The 20,646-nt window shown below is 43.0% G+C and overlaps 1 protein-coding gene across 1 annotated transcript in view; it reads left to right on the top strand.

The window, feature by feature from the left end:
• wls (Wnt ligand secretion mediator) overlaps positions 1-11,529 on the top strand; it is a 77,556-nt gene extending 66,027 nt beyond the window's left edge. Inside the window, exons 11-12 of the mRNA XM_068037265.1 lie at positions 8,814-8,970; positions 10,489-11,529. Of these exons, the coding sequence (XP_067893366.1) occupies positions 8,814-8,970; positions 10,489-10,598 (267 nt within the window). The 3' untranslated portion in view covers positions 10,599-11,529. The remainder of the gene's footprint in view (positions 1-8,813; positions 8,971-10,488) is intronic.
• Positions 11,530-20,646: the final 9,117 nt, after the last annotated feature.

Here is a 20,646-nt window from a genome sequence, read left to right on the forward strand (position 1 = left end):
TGTTAAGGGAAGCATAGATAAACATTTGAAGCAGAGGAAGATACCGGCAGGATAGTAGGATTAGTTTTGGATTGATGTAGTAAAAAGCTATCACAGATAAGATTGGCCAAATGGCCTCCCTCTATGCTGTAAACTCCCATGTTTCTATGGTTTATCACCAGAATTTTAGTAAAACCTAAATGGTAGATACTGTCCCCGGTAATTGAATTTTATTAACTTTTATCTTTGTGTTTCTGTACCTGTCACTCTTGCTAACTCTACAGTTTGAGTCGCTTTCATATTAATGATGTTTTAACTAACATGTTACTTGGAGAGGTACCATTCTATATACCTTGGTGGTCATGGATTGATTTCGCTCATGCTGATCAGTATATGTAAACTGGAACAGCATGAACGACTTGCAACTGTGGCAGAAGGCAGATAAGAAATGGTATACTTCATCACAGTTGAAGTATATTATACTATGTGTGATCATTAGTGAGTCCAGTACTCTTTAGAGTCTAGTGACAACTATTATATATTATGTTAAAACTAAATAATCACAAAGAATTTAGGATGATTTTAATTTTCCAGCTCCAAAAGGAATCTTTTTAAAGAGGTACCATCTGCATGAAATGTTAACCAATCACTATTTTTTGCTAACTAACTTACACCACTGGCCAATTGCAGCTTCCTTACTGCCATGAGTAGCTTAGTACAGATGAGGGATTGAATGTGGGCCCTTTATTTGTGTAGCTTGGTTCACACTAAATTTGTGCATTTACCAACTGAGCCATCAGGGTTGATAGCCACTGGATACTCATCTGCTCTTTGTATTCACTCATGTTTGACCCCATTGCTGGTTGTTCCACAGTATTTTTCTGTCTTCAGTAAGCAGACTTGAGAAAAGGGAGTTTAGAAAAAGTATTGCAGCCTAATTCAGTCGGTTCCAATTCTAAAGATTGAATTGTAGCGATAACAAGGGCCTACTTTGACAGTCAAAACTGATGGAATGCTTCATTACTTCACACCGCATTGATTACCTGGAGCTGTAGGGCTGCTAACACTGAATCTAATTAAAGGCAGTTGACATCATTCACTGCCTAGTGTGTTTGCATTTCCACAATGAGTTGAATCAGTTCTATTACAACTGTACAAAAGACAGGAACCCACTTGTCTATAGTCAGAGCTAACATTTAACAAGGCCAATTGCATTTTCAACTTATTTTCATGCAAATTTCCTCCTTTGCAACATTAATTCAAGTTTAAAAACGGTCAACGCTACTAATTTGCTGTTTTCACAGAAAATGGACACAAGCACACATGATCCCCAAAGCATCAGTTAAAAATCCTGGAATCCCATGGAATAAAAACAGAATTTGTCACATTTTGTCACCATAAGCCTATTTGTGCCTTTTGTGCCATCAAAGTGTCTTTGAAATCTTCATGTATGCCCATTTGGGAGGAAACCGTAACATCTTATGAATGTCCAAGTAGCTTGTTTTATCGAACAAAAGATTCGAAACTATGGCCCTGAGTCACATGACTGATTAGTCATAGATACAGCACTGAAGCAGGCCCTTCGGCCCACCGAGTCTGTGCCGACCATCAACCACCCATTTATATTCATCCTACATTAATCCCATATTCCCACTTTTCCTCAATTCTCTTACCACCTCCCTATACTAGGGGCAATTTACAATGGCCAATTTACCTATCAACCTGCAAGTCTTTGGCTGTGGGAGGAAACCGGAGCACCCAGTGGAAAACCACGCAGTCACGGAGAACTTGCAAACTCCGCACAGGCAGGACCCAGAACCAAACCCGGGTCACTGGAGCTGTGAGGCTGCGGTGCTAACGACTGTGCCGCCCAGGCCTGGCGATCTGATCAATAAAGCTTGGGCAACTCAGTTCTATTTGTGCTTGTGTTTGCTTATATTTATCACTCATTGCATTGCTTTATTTGAATTTCAAATTAACATAAGGATCTGTTCATTAAGCAGGTTGAGATATTTGCAATGTAATGGAAACTTTGGCCGGAATTTTACAGCCTCCCCAACGAGTGGGCTGGTAGCAGGAGGCGGCGAGAAGTGGCCCGCCTGCCCCAGACCAATCAAGGCCCTTAAGTGGGCCTACTTAAGGGTCCTTCCGCTGCCGTGGGTATTTTTACCCTCTGTGGCCAGACGGCCAAGGCCCAAGAACCCAGCCTTGTGGTCTGAGGAGGCAGGACCCCCTCCTGATCAGGAACCCTGTGTCCCATAAAGGGCCACCCCCAACCCCCCCCAGCTTCCTCGCTGGGGCCTGGCCAATTGTCCCTGGCGAGGCCCTAAAAACCTAGCTGAGTTCCGGGGTTGTCTTTCCTCTTGCCTAGATGGCTGGGTGTAGCGCCAGGTGGCGCTGCTAGGGTTGAGAGCTGCCAGCTGATTGGCTGGCAGCACCATTAGGCAGGACCTCCTGCCTCACGGAAGTGGAAGTCCAGCCCAAGACCAATTAAGGGCCTGGGGAGCGCAAAATCCTGGCATGGCTCCCCAGGCCCGGTGGAGGTGGGCTCGCCACCGACTTCTTGGTTGGAGGACAAGGTCTCCCTCCCAATGTAAAATTCCAGCCATTGATTTAAATGCCTTGTGGCCCTCAAGATTTTGTGGTATTCACCCAAGTAGCCCAGAGAAACACGAGGCCCGCAGACACTTAGTATGAATGTTTGTTTGTTATGTGCCTGCATTTTCCCTCTTGGCCTGAAGGCATTCATTTGCTGGGTTGGGTCTCCAAGGGCACTGACACCACCCCTGACCGCAACCTCTGGTTTGTCACCTTTTGTGAGAGTCTAAATAGAAAAGTTAGCAACCTGGTCAACCTCAGTAGCATTATAGTTGAACCTGAACCTGACCCCACTTGTGTGCACATCCTTTTCAGTAGCACATATAGGAACAGGAGTAGGCCATTCAGCTCCAAGTCTGTTTCAGCATTCAGTGAGATTATGACTGATTTTGTATCCTAACTCCATCCAGCTACCTTGACTGCATTTCCCTTCATACCCTTAGCTCAGAAAAATCTATCAATCTCAAGTTTAGGTTGCATCTACTGCTTTGTGTGTGTTTCACACTTCTACCACCCTGTATGAAATGTTTGCTAACTTCTTTCCTGAATGGCCTATTTCTGATTTTTAACATTATGTCCACTTGTCTGAGACATTCCCACCAACAGAAAAGGTTTCTTTCTATCTACCCTATCAATATCTTTACAAACCTAAATCAAATTTTTTCTTGACCTTCTATATTGCAGGGAATACAAGCCTAATTTATGCAATCCTTTTATAATTTAATCATTTTTAATCTTTTATTCATGGGACGTGAGCATCTTTGGCAAGGCCAGCATTTATTCCCCATCCCTAATTGTCCTCGAGAAGGCGGTGGTGTGCGCCGCCTTCAGCCGCTGCAGTCCATCTAGCGTAGGTACGCCAACAGTGCTTTTGGGGAAGGAGTTCCAGAATTTTGGCCCAGTGACACTGAAGGAATGGCAATATAGTTCCAAGTCAGGATGATGTGTGGCACAAGTCATGGGTTTGGAAGGTTGCTGCACTGCATCTTGTAGATTTTTACACACTGCTGCCACTGTCCGCTGGTGACAGAGGGAGTTAATGTTTACGGTGATGGATGGGGTGTCAATCCAGTGTGCTGCATTGTCCTGGATGGTGTCCAGCTTCTTGAGTGTTGTTGGAGCTGTACCCATCCAGGCAAGTGGAGAGTATTTCATCACGCTCCTGGTTTGTGCCTTGTAGATGGTGGATAGGCTTTGGGGAGTCAGGAATAAAGGCATGCTATGGGACCCGACAACATGTGTTGGGTTCGGGTCGGGCTGGGCTGTACTTCCTGGTCCGGCATTCGGGCTCGGCTCGGATCAGACACACTCTATCACAGGTACGTGGCTCCAATGTTAATTTAATTTTTGGACTAGAAAGGTGGTTTTGTTTGTTATATTAAGCTTGTGCCGATCAGCAACAAAGTGAAAAATGGAAGGTAAGTTAATTGATGGTCGGGTCGGGCGCGGGGAAAAAATGAAAGGACTCGGCCAGGTCAGATATTGAAGCAGCTCGTGTCCATATGCAGCAAGACCTAGACAACATCCAGGCTGATGTAATTCTGTTGGTCTCGGGTCGGGTTTTTTTTTTTTGCAGACCTAAGCAGGCCTGTAGTCAGGAGGCGAGTTACTCACCACAGAATTCCCAATCTCTGACCGATTTTCATTTTTTTTTATTTGTTTGTGGGATGTGGGCATCTCTTGGTAAGGTATTTGTTGCCCATCCCTAATTGCTCTTGAAAGTATTGGTGAGCTGCCTTCTTGAACTGCTGCAGGTCTTGTGTAGGTATGCCCACAGTGCTGTTGGGGACAGTGTTTATATGGCTGATCCAGTTAAGTTTTTGGTCAATGTTAACCCCCAAGATGTTAGTGGGGGATTCGGCGATGATAATGCCATTGAATATCAAGGGGAAGTGGTGAGATTCTTTCTCTGTCTCGTTGGACATGGTCATTGCCTGGCACTTGTGTGGCACGAATATTACTTGCCACTGATCAGTCCAAGCCTGGATGTTGTCTAGGTCTTGCTGCATATGGACATGGGCTGCTTTAGTATCTGAGAAGTTGAGTAGTTATGAACATTGTGCAATCATCAGCGAACATCCCCACTTTGAACTTATGATCGCAGGGAAGATCACTGAAGTAGCTGAAGATGATTGGGCCAAGGACACTACCCTGAGGAACTCTTGCAGTTATGTCCTGGAGCTGAGATGATTGACCTCCAACAATCACAACCATCTTTCTTTGTGCTAGGTATGACTACAACCAGTGGAGAGTTTTACCCCGATTCCCATTGGCTTCAACTTTGCGAGGGCTCCTTGATACCATACTCTGGCATATGTTGCTTTGATGTCAAGGGCAGCCACTCTCGCCTCTCCTGGAATTCAGCTACTTTTTCCATGTTTGGATGAAGACTGCAATGAGGTCAGGAGCTGAGTGGCCTTGGTGGAACCCAAACTGAGCATCGGTGAGCAGGTTATTGTTGTGTAAGTGCCACTTGATAGCTCTGTCGAAGACACCTTTCATTACTTTGCTGCTGATCAAGAGATGGTAATTGGCCAGATTGGACTTGTCCTGCTTTTTGTGTACAGGACATACCTGGGCAATTTTCCACATTGCTGGGTAGATGTCAGTATTGTAACTGTACTAGAACAGCTTGGCTAGGGGCGCAGCTAGTTCTGGGAGCACAAGTCTTCAGTGCTATAGCTGGGATGTTGCCAGGACCCATCCTGCCTTTGCAATATCCAGTGCATTCAGCCATTTCTTGATATTATGTAGAGTGGATCGAATTGGCTGAAGACTGGCATTTGTGATGTTGGGAACCTCGAGGCTGAGATGAATGATCCTCAGGAGGAGACAGAGATCAGTCAGCCACTCGACACTTCTGCCTGAAGATGGTTGCAAATGCTTCAGCCTTGTCTTTTGCACTGACGTGCTGGGCTCCCCTATCATTTGAGGATGAAGATATTTGTGGAGCCAACAATATTTGTTGTTTAATTGTCGAACACTATTCACAACTGGATGTGGCAGGACTGCAGAGCTTGGATCTGATCCATTGGTTGTGGGATCACTTAGCTCTGTCTATTGCATGCTGTTTAGCATGCCTGTAGTCCTGTGTTGCAGCTTATTCAGGTTGGCACCTCATTTTTATGTATTCTGGTGCTGCTCCTGGCATGCTCTCCTGTACTCCTCATTGAACATTGGCGCCTTCTCTGTCACACTCCTTCCAAGGCCAAGATATCTTTTTCTGCGATGTGGTGCACAGTAGTCCAGATGATCCATCTCAGCCTCCTCCTGTGGTCCACAGCATCACAGATGCCAGTCTTCAGCCAATTCGATTCACGCCGTGTCATATATCAAGAAACGACTGAAGGCACTGGATACTGCAAAGGCTATGGGCCCTGACAACATTCCAGCAGTAGTACTGAAGATCTGTGCTCCAGAACTAGCTGTGCTCCTAGCCAAGCTGTTCCAGTACAGCTACAATACTGGCATCTGTCCAGCAATGTGGAAAATTGCCCAGGTATGTCCTGTACACACAAAGCAAGACCAGTCTAGCCTGGCCAGTTACTGCCCCATCAGTCTACTCTCAATCATCAGTAAAGTGATGGAAGCTGTCATCAAGCGGCACTTGCTTAGCAATAACCTGCTCAGTGACCGTTTGGGTTCTGCCAGGGCCACTCAACTCCAGACCTCATTGCAGCCTTGGTTCAAACATGGACAGAAGAGCTGAACTCAAGAGGTGAAGTGACTGCCCTTCACATCAAGGCAGCATTTGACAGAGTATGGCGTCAAGGAGCCGGAGCAAAACCTGGAGTCAATGGGAATCGGGGCAAACTCTCTGCTGGTTGCAGTCGTACCTAGCGCAAAGGAAGATGGTTGTGGTTGTTGGAGGTAAATCATCTCAGCTCCAGGACACCATTGCAGGAGTTTCTCAGGGTAGTGTCCTAGGCCCAACCATCTTCAACTGTTTCATCAATGATCTTCCATCAATCATAACGTCAGAAGTGAGGATGTTCGCTGCTGATTGTGCAATGTTCAGCACCATTCGCCGCTCCTCAGATACTGTGCAGAAATGCAGCAAGACCTGGACAATATCCAAGCTTGGGCTAATAAGTGGCAAGTAACATTCGCGCCACACAAGTGCCAGGCAATGACCATCTTCAACAAGAGAGAATCTAACCATCTCCCCTTGACATTCAATGGCATTACCATTGCTGAATCCCCCACTATCAACATCCTAGGGGCTACCATTGACCAGAAACTGAACTGGAGTAGCCATATAAATACCGTGGCTACAAGAGCAGGTCAGAGGCTAGGAATCCTGAGGCAAGTTATTCACCTCCTGACTCCCCAAAGCCTGTTCACCATCTACAAGGCACAAGTCAGGAGTGTGATGGAATACTCTCCACTTGCCTGGATGGGTACAGCTCCAACAACACTCAAGAAGTTCGACACCATCCAGGACGAAGCAGCCCGCTTGACTGGCACCCCAACCACAAACCTTCACTCCCTCCACCACTGACGCACAGTGGCAGCAGTGTGTACCATTTACAAGATTCACTATAGCAACACAGCAAGGCTCCTTCGACAGCACCTTCCAAACCCACGACCTCTACCAACTAGAAGGACAGGGACAGCAAATACATGGGAACACCACCACCTGCAAGTTCCCCTCCAAATCACATACCTGCCTGACTTGGAACTATATCGCCATTCCTTCACTGTCGTTGGGTCAAAATCCTGGAACTCCCTTCCTAACAGCACTGTGGGTGTACCTATCCCACATGGACTGCAGCAGTTCAAGAATGCAGCTCACCACCACCTTCTCGAGGGCAATTAGGATGGGCAATAAATGCTGGCCTAGCCAGCGACGACCACATCCCATGAATGGATTTTAAAAAATCAAAACAAGAGACAGTGCCTGAAAATCTGTCCAAGGGAATCGAGGGCTGGGGATCGGATGGGAAACTAGAGCAATGTAAGGTTTTAGCCATAATCTTATTGAAAAGCAGAGTCGATGCAATGGGTCATATGGCCTATTCTTGCTGTTATTTCTTATGTTCTTGATGTACCTGATTCATTTTTCAGTGCTGTCACCAAGTTAAGTTTGCCAATGAACAACAGTGCAGTAGTATAAAGAGGGCATGATAAATTCTTTCTAGTTCCTGAATGACTTGGCAGTTTTTAAACGGGTAGGTGGGTAAAAACAACTGACTGCATTTGTTTCTGCCATTCAGTAAGTTTCTCTCTTGCCTTGGTTGCTGTGCAAGGGCCATGTGTCAAAAGCTTTCAGGAAATGGTTTGAATCTGATCACTGCAAGCTTGTGAATCCAGTGTGGAAAGTCCCTGCCAATCACTAAACATTTGAGTATAGGGATGGATGCTACATAGTGTTTTATATAAGTTCTTTTCTGGTGTGCATTGGGTTCAGGTTGACAATTGGTACAGATACCCATTATATCAATTATTATAAAGAATGACTATTTATTTCCTTCAATTTTTAGTTCCCATACACTAGAGGCATCTAATTCATTTTCAAATCTACAAGATTTTGTGTAGTGCATGTGCGTATTTTGGATTCTGCCAATCCCCAGACTGTAATGAGTTAGCAAATTTCAGCCAGGGTGCCAGAGGGTATTCTACAATTGGACTCAATATTCCCCGAGTAGAGAGGAGAAAGAAATTCAGCAAGTGTTCTCACTTCAGCTGGTTATCCATTGAATCCTGCTGGAAAGTCTGCAAGTGAACACTGAGGGGAGGACAAGGTTGGGTTTGGCTGTGATAACTAACATTCAGTTGAATAGCCAGCTAATACTTGTGAGCTTGGCTTGAATACAACCACATGAGCAAGATACATAGAATTACATAGAAATTAAAACAAGGAAATGAAATTTTGGACCAACTTGGGCCCGACACTCTTATTCTCCTTTTAGCTTGCCTAACTTCTCTAATATGTTCTTTTGATTTACAGCACCACAGTATTTAAGTACAAATCTGTATCTTCAGAAGAAGAGGGGAATTGTAATTTTTATTAAAGATAAAAAGAAATAAACTCGAAATCTAAAATAAAAACAGGAAATGCTGGAAATACACAGCAGGTCCTACAGCATCTGGGCAGAAAAAAAAAAGTTGAAATTACAGTTGCAAACCATTCTATTCTGACAAACTATAAATGTTGGAAATGTTAATTTCCAGCTTTTTTTTGTTGCTCTTGCCCCATCATAAACATCATATCAAATTCTGATCATTCCTCATAGGTAAATGAGGGTCCCTGGAAGTGGGGAGAATACATCGTGCAGGTAAACAGCGCTTTCTTCACTGGGATTTACGGCATGTGGAACCTTTATGTCTTCGCCATCATGTTTCTGTATGCTCCATCTCACAAGTGTTACAGTGACACTGATCAATCAAACGGTGGGTATCCTTTTTTTTTTTAATCAATTGCTGAATGTCAGAAAACTTTGTTTCTCTGGAGTATAATTGCAGAAAGGGAGTGGGGATCTTCTGTCTGTCAGGGCTATATCTTTAATGCAACGGTACACTTCCCTGATGGTATATTTGGTAAGTTTACTGTCTGATGTACTGGCCATACAGGAAAAATCACCTTTCCGTGCCAAGTTAGCAGATCACAGCAAAGATTCTAGGAATGCTGTAATTGACTTCCATCGCTGCATGTTATTTTTTAAATTATAAAGTGGGGAACACTAATTTACACTTGTCTACATTTAGTGAACAAATAACATAAACAAAATTATCCAGGCCTGCAAAGAGTAATAGCCAGTTAACATCCGTGTTCATGTTAAATGTGCCTAATGTATTTGCCTTACACCTCTCCAGTTGGATGATCGTTCCAAATGTGTATCGCTCTTTTTTACTCAGACTTCTTAATATTAGTCATGCATCTAGTGTACGACTGTCAAATTTGAAAGTGTTAGTTTGTAACAGGTACTTGCGTCTGGTTCAAATGCCATTCATAAAACAGATTGTCAGAAAAACCCAACTAGTTCATTCATATCTTTTAGGGAAGGAAACCTGCCACCCTTACAGGCTTCTGTGCCTCCAGTCCCACACCAAAGTGGCTCAGTCTTAATTGGTCTGAACTGGCCTGGTAAGCCACATGGTTGTGTCAAACTGTTATAAACTACAGTGGTTTAAGAGGAATGTATACCACCATATTCTCAGAGAAGCTAGAGAAACTTGGGATGGGCAATAAAATGCTGGTCTTGCCAGTAATGCCCACATCTCAAGAATACTTGTTAATTTGTGATTTGCTCCTTTCCTAACCAAGCAGGAAATTACCAGTGGTCAAGTACCAAAGAGGTACAAACACTAGCAATCAAGAATCAACAGCAAATAGTTATCAATAAAACAACTGGCAAGGAGCAGATGGGCAACCAACAAAATAACTTAAAATATCTTTTGAAAACCCTTTCAACCACCATGTTTTCTCTACCTGCCCCGGGTAACCCAAGGATTAAAAATGAGGATCACATCGTAAAACATAATTATATTTCTCCACTAAACAATGAAATGTTTCCTTATAGCTGTCATTTATATGTTGAAATTCTTGAGCAATGTTTCCCACTGGAGGCCTGCATCTCTTCCAGTCTGTTGTGGCTTCCCACAGCCATAAACAATACTGAATAAAGGTGCTCAACCAGATAACAAACTGCAACTCCCACAATACGTCATTGTCATCCTGCATGAGCACTTTTTTGGACTACAGAGTCCAATTAAGACCACATCCCTTCCTTTGAGTCAAATGAACACCACCACATTTTACAATATGACATGCCATGAAGCCCACCTCAACCAGTCAAGAGTGAAACCTTGTATGCAGATCTCACTATCTCATGGGAGAAGTGACATTAAAGGAAGTAAACAAAACCTTTCTGTGGTGACCTAATAGTTCTGGTTTCTTGCATTCCCTAGGTGATCTTGGAGTAAATGGTGGTGAGGAACTGCAGTTGACTACCACAATCACCCATGCTGATGGACCAACTGAAATCTACAGATTGGCTGGCAAGGAAGCACAAGAGTAATTGTTGGAAAGGAATTGGGACAAACCCTACCAGCAGCACAAGTCCAACTGAGAATTTCCCTATGGAATGGAAAAAAAAAAGTATAAATCTGCTCAATTATGTGGACTGACCTCGTGATAGAGACTTGTGCCTGTTGGAATTTCTGTTGCTGGTGAAATGGGACTCTTGCTTCTGATAATTATACCACAACTTGTAATGTCTGTGTAAGATTCCAGAACTGCCTTTCATATAATGGGGATATTTCCATTTTCATTTTTAAGTCTGAAAGAATCAAAGTGCACATTTACATGTTAAAGTAAATTAACATCATTGTAGTTTTATATCTCACTGAACGTTTACATTCTGTAAGTATATAAAGTATTGTAGCATTGCAACTGTGTAGGCAACTATCTCCAGTGCTCAAGGGATTGGTCCTTAGTGAGTGTGGAAGAGGGAAAGAAAGAACTTGCATTTAATCGCACCTCATCAAGTCCCCGGATGCCCCAAAGTGCTTTGCATCTAGTGAATTACATAGAGGTAGTGGATTTAGATTCAAATCTTGCAAGGAAAAGATAAGTGTAGATGCAATTCCTGATGGACATCAACATTACAGTCAGACAGTACATTTTCTTAATATACACTAAAAATGTTTTTAAAAAGTTAGGTTATCTGCATACACAAACATTTATTTTAGATGATTTTTAAGTATGCATTCCTTTTGAAAGAGGAAGAGAAACCTAAAGGAAGTTGAATGTGTTAATTTGATGATCCTTACCAATATATACAGATGGTAGAAAGGTTATATGGTATACAGACTGCAGACTTTTGTCTAACCATATTCCAATCAAGAGCACAGGGTGTGAGGAATTGGAGGTGCAACCCATTACTCTGAGTGACCCTTGAGCGAAGGCAGTGTTTGGGGATATCACCCTCTCTCTCTCTCTCTCTCTTTCTTTTTAAAAAGGAACATTATCATAATGGGTGCCGGTTTTTTCCCCCTCCCTCACTGAAGTTGCAGTACAAGGGCCTGATCATATTCATAAGCACATGCTTTCCAGCAAAGGTCACTGAATCGTGATCAGGCACGCATTGGTGATTGTGGTTGATTTTTGTTCTTTACGTTTTCCCTCCTCTTCTTCGCCCAGAATCACCAAGATCTTCCATATCTGCATGGCTCAGTACCACACCATATTGTTAATAACCTAAGTGATCAGGAGAACTGTGCTTGGTACTTTTTAATATGTCTCTCATTTAGTTGATCAAAAAAAATCTGGTGTCAATAAATAGATGTGAAGTAGGACTTGACATCAGCATGAATATGCAAAGGCATTCGTTAAATATTCAAGAAATATGGCATTTCCTTACTTTGACTCAGAACGCTGAGATGAGAATTGTACTCTTTCGAAGGTGTAGATATTTCATGATATAACAGTGTAGAATTAATATTTTAGGTGGCAAAAGGTGGTTAGGATTTTTTTTAACTTGGAGGTAGATATGCTTGTATGCTAGTTTTAAATAAAGTTTGAGACTGTACACAAATCACAGTATACAGTGACTGATCAGATTGTCTTAAGCGCTGGGTTATTGGTGTCTACTCCTCCACTTGCCGCAGTTACAACATCTTCACTTCTGAAAGTACTGTGGTAGATATTCAGCTTTCTGCCCAGGAATGGCCAGATGATTATTTCCATTGAGATCAGGCAGTTCCTGTAACAGTCGTCAATCTACAACGCCAGTTTGACACCCGGGCAACCAGTTTAGAATTTACCTCATGAGCTCCTGCAGGGATGCATTTCCATGAGTACTGGCCAGGCAGTGACTCTCCAGCACTTCACCCAGGTGGCATTCTTCATATTTAGCCCTATGCTTAAAGACCCAATTTTAAATGGAAGCAGGGATTCAGGTGGGCAGGGGGCAAGGTGGGCACCAAACTTGCCTGGCCTTGGTGAGTTTTAACAACTTGATGCCATCTGTCAGCTGCCAGCCCAAAATGGGCAGGACATGGCAGCTGCCTGGCAGGTAGGAGAGGAATTTCGGGTGGCACCAGGCTCCTGGCTGGGCCTCAAGGCAGGGGAGGCTTAAACTTTCCTTAGGCCTCAGAACACCCAAGGAAAATTCAAGAAATGTGCCTTTTGGACACTTCTGGCCTTGGATTCTGTTCTCATTGCTTGTGCCTGGTAGGAAAGCCACAATAGCTTCTCTGTTCAGGGCGGTTAAAATTGCAGTCAGTACCTGATGACATCATTAGATTCTAATCTGCATATTTAAAGCCAGACCCTGCCAGTTTCAGGTGGTTATCCTTTCTGGCTGCTCAAATGAGCAGGTTAAAATTGGACTTTTTTTTTAAACTGCCCAGCCACCCATCTGGTTTCTGCCATTTGTGTAGACTTAAAAATCACCCCATAAGTGTTGACAAGTTATTGAACTATGGATCATCACTGCTGAGCCTAATTCAGTTCCCCCAGTCACTCATCCATGAGCACTTTGCAATAGGAGTCGCTGGATAGTTATTGTAATAGTAACACTCTTTCTAAATTTTATTTCCTCCTCCCAACTCTAGCCGAAGGGTGCTAAATGCAAATGTTGTAGCCATTGCTGCTTTTGGCTGAAATCAGCAAAATCAATACAAAGCTTGGATTTTCTTCATCTGTATGGCTTTTGTTTCACATCCAGTAGTACATTTACCACATTGAAATCACTAGGCCTTAGTCATGGTAACCACCGGGTGGTAAGTGACTGATACCGCAGTCAAGGCTCCAGACAACCATAGAAAGACGAGAGGTTTTCTCTTCCTTTAAGCTTTTCCACTCTTCTAAAGACAGTGCGTCATGCTGGGGATAGTTTCACAAACAATATCAGTGGACTTCTAGCTCAGCTGTGCTCACATCACACCGTTACCTCTGGTGTCCCCTAAGGATCTATCCTTGGCTTCCTCATATTTCTCATCTACATGCTGCCCCTTGGCAACATCATCTGAAAGCAAAGCATTAGTTTTCACATATATGCTAATGACATCCAGCTCTACCTCACCGCCCACCTCTCTCAACACCTCACTGTTACTAAATTGAACTGCTAATCTGACTAGATGAGCAGAAATTTGCTCCAAATAAATATTGGGAACACAAGAAATAGGAACAGGAGTAGACCATATGGCCCATCGAGCCTACTCCGCCATTCAAAACTATCATGGCTGATTTTAGGATTCAACACACTTTCCCGCCTGCTCGCCATATCCCTTGATTCCCTGAGAGACCAAAATTCTGTATATTCCAGCCTTAAATGTATTCAAAGATGGAGCATCCACAGCCCTCTGGGGTAGAGAATTCCAAAGATTCATAACCCTTTGAGTGAAGTAATTTCTCGTCGTCTTATCCTAAATGATTGACCCCTTATCCTGAGACTGTGCCTCGTGTATTAGACTCCCCGACCAGCGGAAATAATCTCTGTGTCTACCCTATCCAGCCCCTTCAGAATCTTATATGTTTCAATGAGATCACCTTTCATTTTTCTAAACTCCAGAGAACTTAGGCCCAATTTATCTGGCCTCTCATCATAGGAAAACCCCCTCATCCCAGGGACCAATTTAGTAAATCTTCACTGCACTGCCTCCAGTGCAAGTATATCCTTTCTTAAATGTGGAGACCAAAACTGCACACAGTATTCCATATGTGGTCTCACCAAAACCCTGTACAATTGTAGCAATACTTCCTTATTCGCATAGTCCCATCCCCTTGCAATAAAGGCTAACATGCCATTTGCCTTTCTAATTGCTCCTTGTACCTGCATGTTAACTTTCTGCGTTCCTTGTACAAGCACACCCAAGTCTCTTTGAACATTGACACTTAAAAGTTGCACACCTTTTTAATTGCTTTTCTATTCTTACGACCAAAGTGAATAACTTCACACTTCACATTATAGTCCATCTGCCATCTTGTTGCCCACTCACTTAACCTGTCGATATCTCTTTGCAGCCTCTCTGTTTTGTCCCAACAGCTTACCTTTCCACCTACCTTTGTATCATCAGCAAACTTAGATACATTACTCTCTGTCTCTTCATCTAAGTCATTAATATTGATTGTAATTAGCTGAGGTCCCAGCACTGATCCTTGCGGCACTCCACTATTAACTGCCTGCCAATTTGAAAATGCCTCGTTTATGCCCACTCATTGCTTCCTGTCTGTTAACCAATCATCTATCCATGCTAATATATTACCCCCAACTCCATGAGTCCTTATTCGTGCTAATTAATCTTTTGTGTGGCACCTTATCGCACGCCTTTTTGAAATCCAGGTATATTACATCTACTGGTTCCTTTATCTACCCTACTAGTTACATCCTCACAAAACTCTAATAAATTTGTCAAACAGAATTTCCCTTTAGTAAAACCATGTTGACTTGTTCTAATCATACTGTGCTTTTCTAAGTGCATTGTTAAGACTTCCTTAATAATAGATTCCAGCATTTTTGCAACAATTGATGTTAGTCTAACTGACCTGTAGTTCCTGTTTTCTCTCTCACTGCTTTTCAAGAAAGGAGGGAAGCATTTGCCAACTTCCAATCTGATGGGACCATTCCCGAATCTAAGGAATTTTGGAAAATCATAGCTAGCACATCCACTATATCTGCAGCTACCGCTTTTAGAACCCCAGGATCTAGGCCATCAGGTCCTGGAAATATGTCAGATTTTAGTCCCTTCAGTTTCTCCAATACTTTTTCTCTGCTGATATGAATTTCCTCACTTTTTTTTTTAGCCCCTAGGTTACTGCCTATTTCTGGTATGGAACTTGTATCTTTACAGTGAAGACACACAAAATATTTGTTCAATACCTCTGCCATTTCCTCATTCCACATGATGATTTCTCCTGCCACTGCTTCCAAGGGACCAACAGTTATTTTAGCTACTCTCTTCCTTTTAATATACTTATAAAAGCTCTTACAATCTGTTTTTTATGTTACTGGCTAGTTTACTTGCATTCTATTTTTTTTCCCAGGCTGAGGTATAGAATTCAAAAGTGGGGATGTAATGCTGGAACTGTATAAAATGCTGGTAAGGCCACAGTTGGAGTATTGCGTACAGTTCTGGTCACCACATTACAGAAAGGACATAATTGCTCTGGAGAGAGTACAGAGGAGATTTACAAGAATATTTAAGGGCACGAAAGTTGCAGCTATGAGGAAAGATTGAATAGGCTAGGGTTGTTTTCCTTAGAACAGAGGAGGCTGAGTGGTGACTTAATTGAGGTGTACAAAATTGAGGGGCCCAGATAGAGTAGACAGGAAGGACCTGTTTCCCTGAGCAGAGAGGTCAATTACCAGGGGGCACAGAGTTAAGGTGATTGGTAGAAGAATTAGAGGGGACATGAGGAAAAACCTTTTCACCCAGAGGGCCGGGGGTGTCTGGAGTTCACTGCCAGGAATGGTGGTGGAGGCAGAAACCCTCAACTTTTTAAAAATGTACCTGGACATGCACCTGAAGTGCTGTAACCGGCAAGGCTATGGACCAGCTGTTGAAAGGTGGGATTAGATTGGACGGCTAGTTTTTTCGACTAGCACGAACACGACGGGCTGAATGGCCTCCTTCTGTGCCATATTTTTTCTATGGTTCCTTTCTTTAGCAACTTTTTGGTGGTCCTTTGCTGGTTTCTAAAACACTCCCAATCCTCAGACTTGCTACTCTTTTTTGCAACATTGTAAGCCCTTTCTTTCAATCTAGTACTATCCTTATCTAATACTATCCTTAATGTCCTGAATGAGTCACGGATGGGACTTTCTGGCTCAGTTTTTGTTTTTCAAAGGAATATGTTTTTGTTGAACATTTTGAATTGTTTCTTTAAAGGTTTCCCACTGTTCATTTACTGCCATACCTTTTAGTCTATTTACCCAAGTTACCTTAGCCAGTTCTCCCCTCATGCCTAAGTAATTGGTTTTGTTTAACTTTAAGATTCTTGTTTGTGATTGGAGCATTTCAGTTTCAAACTTAACATGGAATTCAGTGGTATAACATTGTCTTTCGTCCCCACGGCAAACTCCATTCCCTAGCTACTGACTCCATCTCTCTTTCAGGCAACTGTCTTGGGCTGAATCAGATTGTTCACAACCTCGGTGTTATATTTTATATATTAAAGGAACACAAGTGAATCCCCAGTTAATGCCCATCACCTGAATTTAATAAAATTCTCAATTAACATTGTTATGACTGAGGTGGGAGGAGTGCACTGTTTATTCTAGTCCCACTTCTCCACAGGTCAAAACATATATTTAAATTTTCCCACTGGCCGATACGGTCAATCACATATACTCTATTTTTCCCAGAATAGAACACACTAACCTGTTTTCTTTAATGAAGAACAAAATTATTAGTTTATTATAAAACTGGTCTCAACCAGTAATGAAGTAAAGCATAAACACACAAATTTAAATTTTAAAGTTCCCATTTTACTGTAGTCCCTTCACACGCTCAGACACATTTTTTCGGTTAACCCGCGTATAAAAGGGATTTTTAAAAATTCAGAGCTCTGTTACAGACAAAAAAGCACCCAAGCAGATTACTTGCTCATTTTAGAAGGAAACTGCAGATGAGATGTTGTTCCAAAACTGGCATTTTGTCTAACTTCTTTTAGAAGAGGTCTTTTCAGGCAGTGTTGAGAAGTCATTTTAGCAGGCTATTTTCAGAGACAGGAAACAAGATGACACACTGGACTTCTAAGGGTCTTTTAGGGAGTTTCTGGAGAGCGAGCTGGGTTGTGGTCTTCTGTCCTTTCTTGACACTTCAGCAGCAGACTAGACTTTAACTCACTCCAGAAGGTCAGACAAACACACTAGGCTGGATTTTACCTTGGGCGAACAGGAATTCGCCACCGACGTAAAAGTCGGTGGCGAACCTGCTTCTGCCTAGCCCAGGTATCAGTCTCGCAATTTACGGGTCCCCAGGCTTTAATTGTCCCGAGACAGGACTTCCACCCGCTTGAGGGGCGGTGGCCACTACTGGGACTGCAGCTCAGCCGACGCCATGGAGCCAGGAGGGAAGGTAAGTTGGGCTTGCCTCACCAGTGAGATCGGTCGTGCCCTGGTGAGGCTGGAGTGGCCGTTTGGGGGGAGGGGGGTGTCTTGGGTCCCGGGGGTGGGTTGGGAGGTGGGGGTGACCTCAATCGGGTACTCTGTGCCTGACTGCCATGGCTCCCCCCAAGGCCGCGGAAAGGCCGGCAGCCATCACTGGGTGGCCTCTCACATCCCCAGCATGCCCACTTGCCAAGGATAAAATACCCGTGGAGGCAGGCGAGGGCCCTTAAGTGGCCACTTAAGGGCCTTGATTGGCCTCGGGTGGGGGGGGGGGCCGCTTTCCCCCCCGCCCGTAAAGTTGACCGGAGACGGGAGCGGGGCAGGTAGACCTCCTGGAGTTTCCCGCTCAATTTTACACTGCCCCCATCTTCCCCCACACCACACCCGACCAGCTGGGGTGGCATAAAATTCAGCCCACTGACTCATAACCAAAAAAATTGAGTGTTCTGCCCATCCAATGTGCTCTGCTGCTGCTGGATTTGTCCAATCAAAGGGGCACTTGTCACTTCTCTGACCCTGTTACCAGGGATTTTGTTCTATCTTTAACTTGAGTCATGTGCCAAGTAGTAACATTGCTTACAATCCGGAACCCTCAATGTCCTCTTGATGGCTTTTTAAAAAAAAAACTGGTCCAGCATTTATTCAGTTTAGCTATAAATTCCTTTAAAAAATATTTTTAACAAAAAATAGAATCTCTTTCATAACACCTCCACCCTTGGAGGAATGAAATGCCATTTTTAAATGTGTTTTATTACAAAGTGTGGGAAAAATAGAAAACACATTTTCACACTCATACTCATTCACTCTTTTCATTCAAATAACTTGAACAAAGTTAGATTCTCGATAAAGCGTCCACAATAACATTTTTACCTGTAATGTGGACAATCTTCAAGTGATAAGGTTGTAATAGAAAACTCCATCAGAATAGTCTGGCATTCTGATTTTTAAATCTTTCCACAAAGTTTATCACCAAATCAGCTGACTGCAACCTTTCAAACAGCGCCCCCCAGTTGTTCCAAGTGAGGAATTGGGTCGGAGTTTGGCTTTGTTACTGTATTAACTTTTCTGTACTCTATTCAGAGTTTAGCTAAACCATCAGGTTTAGGTTCTAATACTACTGGTGAACTTCAGTTGCTTTGACTGGGTTATATTAGGTGGTACTCAAACATGTATTGTATTTTTGCTTTTACTTGGGCCTGTTTCTCTGGACTTAAGCGGTAAGGATGCTGTTTTATAGGAACAGATTCCCCTATATCCACCTCATGTGTGGCTAAGGCTATACATCCTGGCTTATCCCTACAGACTGTTTGGAATGCTGTGAGTAGCCTTGTTAGGTCTTCTTGTTGGTCTGCATCTAAATATGAAAGCATAGTGTCCAATCTCCCGAGCAATTCAGTATTAGCGAACCAGGTAGTAGGAGGTTCATTTTGAGAATTGTCCAGGACTCCTTCTCTACTATCACTCATCCTCACTATCCCTTTCATCCTTCACTGTCCCTACTGCCTGACATGCCTGTACTTGCTTATCCACCTCCCGGTGATAATATTGTTTCAACATATTGATATGACACCGTCATTCTTTTTCCGCGATCTGGGGTGTCAATCAAATAATTTACTTCATCAGTTTTCTTGATCACTGAACCGTTCTTTCAATGATTCATCCTGTAAAGGCAGTAATACTAACACTTCACCCCCTGGTTGAAATGTTTGGATCTTTGCATGCTTGTCTACCCATTTTTCACAGTTGTTTGGGAAGCTTTAAGGTATTCCTGAGCCTCTTTGCAGGCTTTCGTGAGCCCTTCCCAGAACATGGATACATAATCTAGTACAGCAGATTCATCCCTCTGTTCCAAAAATCTTTCTTTAATTAGTTTTAAAAGACCTCTTATCTCATGTCCATAAACTAATTCAAAAGGACTAAAACCTGTAAACTCATTAGGTGAATCCTTTGTGGCAAACAAAAGAAATTCTAGCCCTTTATCCCAATCATGGGGATACTCATGACAGTTTTCCCTGATCATTGTTTTGAGGGTCTGATGGTACCCTGTGTCTGTGTGTGATATGCTGAAGACTTTAACTGTGTTATACCTAAGTTACCCATAACTTCCTGAAAACGTTTAGACATAAAATTGGAACCTTGATCCGATTGAACCTCAATCGGTAATCCATATCTAGTGAAGAACTGGGTTAACTTTTCTACCACTACCCTAGCAGAAATTGTTCTCACGGGAATAGCCTCTGGGAACCAAGTAGCCAAATCCATGATAAGGAGTATATATTGGTTTCCAGCTTTTGTTTTCGGTAAGATACCTACACAATCGACCAACACCCTACTAAATGGTTCCCCAATAACTGGTATGGGAATCAGAGGTGCTGGTTTTATGGCAGGTTGCAGTTTTCCCACAATCTGGCATGTATGGCACTTTTTACAAAACTGCACTACGTCCTTGGAAAGACCTGGCCAGTAAAAATGTTGATTTATATGTGATTTGGTCTTCCGGATCCCACATGTCCCGCTATAGGAATTTCATGCGCTAGCCTCAATAATTCCCAGCAATAATTTGGCAGTACCACTATCTGATGAACAACCGTCCATTCTTCGTCCATAGGTCTGTGAGGAGGTCTCCACCTCCTCATCAGAATCCTACTGTCAATATCTGGAACTCCTTTTGCCTCAGCTTCTGTTAGAGCTGATTGTGCCACTTTAACTTTGGATCAGTTTGCTGAGCCATGACCAGCGAAGACTTATTAACTATTTCCTTTGGATTTTCCAAATCCCCAAAGAAAGTTTCAGATAATTGGCTATCTGACTGTGGTGACAATTTTACCTCCGACAGTGGAACTTGTTTAGCTGTTGCTCGGGTTACTACTCATGAAGGAAAAATTCTTGGAACCTTTTCCTGTAACTGTTCGGTCTCCTTAACTTCACTCGGCTTTTCCATGACTACTGGAGAAACTACTACTTTTGCTTCAGCCAAATCATTCCCCAGGAGTAGGTCAACTCCATCTAC

Source organism: Heterodontus francisci, chromosome 8 (genome assembly GCF_036365525.1).
Source record: "Heterodontus francisci isolate sHetFra1 chromosome 8, sHetFra1.hap1, whole genome shotgun sequence".
In the NCBI taxonomy this organism is placed as follows: domain Eukaryota; kingdom Metazoa; phylum Chordata; class Chondrichthyes; order Heterodontiformes; family Heterodontidae; genus Heterodontus; species Heterodontus francisci.